Source organism: Lactuca serriola, chromosome 8 (genome assembly GCF_051521515.1).
Source record: "Lactuca serriola cultivar US96UC23 chromosome 8, Lser_US96UC23_V15, whole genome shotgun sequence".
In the NCBI taxonomy this organism is placed as follows: Eukaryota; Viridiplantae; Streptophyta; class Magnoliopsida; order Asterales; family Asteraceae; genus Lactuca; species Lactuca serriola.
Genome location: NC_136415.1, coordinates 138,909,223 through 138,912,690, shown reverse-complemented (window position 1 = coordinate 138,912,690; position 3,468 = coordinate 138,909,223). Strand labels below are relative to the sequence as shown.

At 31.7% G+C, this 3,468-nt stretch overlaps 1 protein-coding gene across 1 annotated transcript; it reads left to right on the top strand.

The window, feature by feature from the left end:
* The first annotated feature begins 2,592 nt into the window (after positions 1 to 2,592).
* Positions 2,593 to 3,238, top strand: LOC145071418 (RmlC-like cupins superfamily protein). The gene is made up of 2 exons (XM_079018309.1): positions 2,593 to 2,741; positions 2,861 to 3,238. The coding sequence occupies exons 1-2, from the start codon at positions 2,647 to 2,649 to the stop codon at positions 3,081 to 3,083; spliced, it is 318 nt and encodes a 105-aa protein (XP_078874435.1). The 5' UTR covers positions 2,593 to 2,646; the 3' UTR covers positions 3,084 to 3,238.
* Positions 3,239 to 3,468: the final 230 nt, after the last annotated feature.

The following is a 3,468-nucleotide window of genomic DNA, read 5'->3' as shown; positions in this document are numbered from 1 at the left end:
TGGGTCCAGATCCAAAGTCTCATCACCAGAAGGGACTATTTGGACCTCCAATCGATTTAAACAAGGGCACAAGAAACCCTAAAACCATCTATCTTTCCCAAAATAGAAGAAGGGTCGAAGTAATACCTCAAATGAAATGGTCTTAGCTTCAAATCCTCAAAATAACAACCTCCTTTTCTTTTCCTTGGCTAGAACCTCCTTCTTCTTGCTAAAGAACACCACAAAGGTCAAGAATGGCTTCTTCTCTCTCTCAAAATGCTCCAGCACTCTAGGGTTTCTCTCACTGGACTGGTGGCCACAAAGGACAACCATAAGGGCCTTTAAATAGGGCGCAAACCCAAGAAATTAGGGTTTCATTAAACAGCGTGGACTCGTCGAGTCCACTTATGGACTCGTCGAGTCCCTCATTAACCAAACCACTCCAATCGCGATCCTACTCGGCGATTCAGGGTTCCTACTCGCCAAGTTTCTCTTTAAGAATTCATTATAAAAGAATAAAATAATATACCTGGGAATCTGGATGTTACATTCTATCCAAAAACTCTTTTTAACATATACTAGTAGGGTTGTAAACGGACCAAATGAACACGAATGTGGCTTGTTCATGTTCGTTCGATTAAGTTAGACGAACAAATAAACGAACACAAACAGATAAACGAACGAGTTTTCTTGTTCATGTTTGTTCGTTTAACAAATTACATTGTTCATGTTCGTTCGTTTATGTTCGTGAACATGCTAGATGAACATAAACAAACAAACATAAATGAACAAAGATAAACAAGCATAATTAGACCTATATGAAGATAAATGAACATATAATATAGTAATGTAATCAAACACAATTAAACATATATGAACATCAAAATGAGATTATATAAACGAACGTAAATGAACGTTCATGAACATAATTGAACGAACGAGACCATTATTCATGTTCATTCATTTAACTAAACGAACGAAAATTTGTGTTCATGTTCGTTCATTTATTAAATAAACGAACTTTCCGCCAAACGGTTCAAAGACAGTTCGCTGAACGTTCAGTTCGTTTACAGCCCTGAACGTTCAGTTCGTTTACAACCCTATATATACCAGTGTGGAACCTGGTAATAAGTTAAAAAAAGAACTTAAATAAGGTTAGTCAAACACCCCTTTAGTTACCAAGTCTATATTTTTTGAAAAAGATGAGGGAAGTTGATAACAAAAAAAAAGAAGGCAAAAACAAAAATTGTGTTTCTAATTTTTTTTATGGGAAAAAAAAAAGAAAATAACATAGACGGATAATTTTCTTTCTAACTTTCCTTACAGTTGAGAAAGATTTAAAAAGAAAAGGATGGAATCTTCAAAAGGAGCTTTGAATGTAAATTTCTCTTCTCTTATGAATACTTTTCCTCCTAAATTTATTTCTAACTTTCCAACGATACAAAAATACAATCTTTATTTCTACTTCAATTATTTTTGGTCAGTTTATTTTTTCTAAGGGCGTGTTCGGCAACTAACTGCTGGATAGTAACTTGTAATTGGACCTGGTAAACATGTCGTGTCGGGTTTGTGTCGTGTCAAGACATTAAACGGGTTGAAAAAATTTGACCCTAACCCGACCCATTTAATTATCGTGTCGTGTCGTGTCAACCCGTTAATTTTCGTGTTGGGTTTCGGGTTAAGATCTAAACATTGTAAATATGTTGTGTCATATCTGCTTGAAACATTCTAAAGGTTGGAAAGTAGGAGTTATGGATGCAAAAATAAAAAAGAGTTGAAGTTGGAGTTAGGAGATGGAATGAAAAAAAATTTAGTAAGTTTAGAAAGCAAAATGAAAAGAATTGAAGTTGGAGAGCAAAGAGGATAAGTGGTGAAGATGAGTAAAATTAAGTAATTTTGAAAGTTTGAATATTATTTCTAATTTTTGAGTTTGACTCACTATAAGTCTATAACATATAATATATTTATAAAAATATGAAATTTAAAATAAATAATATATAATTAAACGAGTCATATTCGAGTCATCTTCAAGTTGAAAGTCTTGACCCTAACCCTACCCGTTTAATTATCATGTCGTGTCGTGTCAACCCGTTTACTTGTCAAAATCTCTGACCCTAACCCATTAATTTCGTATCGGATTTTCGTGTTGTGTCATGTTTTGCCAGGTCTACTTGTAACTTCTAACGTTTGGTTAAAACTTAAACGATATATGAATTAGCTTTTGGATTTAGATTGTTTTGTTTAAAATAAACGTTAAAAGTTTGTAGTATCAAATAAATTTTTTTATTTAAAACACGGAACATTTTATTAAATGTTAAAAACTAAAAACTCCCGAATGCTCTTAAACGCTTTATGTTAAACACGTCCTAGAGTTCAGCAATAACGTAATCGAGTAAAAAAAAATAGGAAAATAAATAGAAAGGAAATGAATCTGAAAACTAAATTGCATAAATGGCAAAAGCTTCACCACTGTCTAGAAAATGACATTAACTCCGTATGTTTAAATTTTAATGCTTAACACCGATCTCTCTCTCTCTCTCTCTCTATATATATATATATATATATATATATATATATATATATATATATATATATATATATATATATCAAGAAACTGTGTTTTGTGAGTGTGTATGTTTTGTAGAGAGAGAATCCTAAATTTGTTAAATGGCAGGAGAGTCTTCATCAAATCTAAGCATAATTGTTCACAAAAATCCTTCTGAATCTCATCTTTCTGAACTGGGTATCAAATCATGGCCCAAGTAATCGCTCTTCTCTTTTCTGCAAGCTGTACCTTGTGGATGTTGATTTGCACTTACCATACAAACAAGAACTAGTATAATTAGGGTTTCATATTTATTTATACGATTTATTTTTGAAGGTGGGGATGTTCGCCAGGGAAGTACCAGTTGAAGTTCGACGCACAAGAGACATGCTATTTATTAAGAGGAAAAGTCAAAGTCTACCGGAAAAATTCGTCGGAGATGATATCGGAGTTTGGTGCCGGCGACCTAGTTATCTTACCAGAGGGTCTGAGTTGCACTTGGGATGTCTCCGTTGCCGTCGATAAACACTACAAGTTTGAATCTTCTTCTTCTTCATGATAACAATAGTAATAGTTATATGTTTTCTAATTATTTCCATTTTTAATTATCTTATGTTCATAATAATTTAATCGTTAGATGTAATTATTCCTGATTAAGGCTCTCCCTCTTTCTTCTAAACTCATGAGTTTTTTTTATTTTATTTTATTTATTTATTTATTTATTTATTTTTATTTTTTAAATTAAACATGGTTAATCTATATTTAAAGGTATTATATCGATATTTTATTTCAATTTTTGTGCTCGGTTTAGAACATCTTTTTTGACTTTATTTGTAATACATTAAAACTTTTAATTTATGTATTATATTATACCAATAAAATATAATGCTTATTTTTTTAACTTAGTGATTATTTTGTATGATTTAGTTTCCATTATTATAAAA

Excerpts from the sequence above, each read along its gene's own strand:
- LOC145071418 (XM_079018309.1), top strand. The coding sequence starts at position 2,647 with ATGGCAGGAGAGTCTTCATCAAATCTAAGCATAATTGTTCACAAAAAT. Across the intron at positions 2,742-2,860 it reads GGTATCAAATCATGGCCCAA|GTGGGGATGTTCGCCAGGGA; the intron begins GTAATCGCTCTT and ends TTATTTTTGAAG.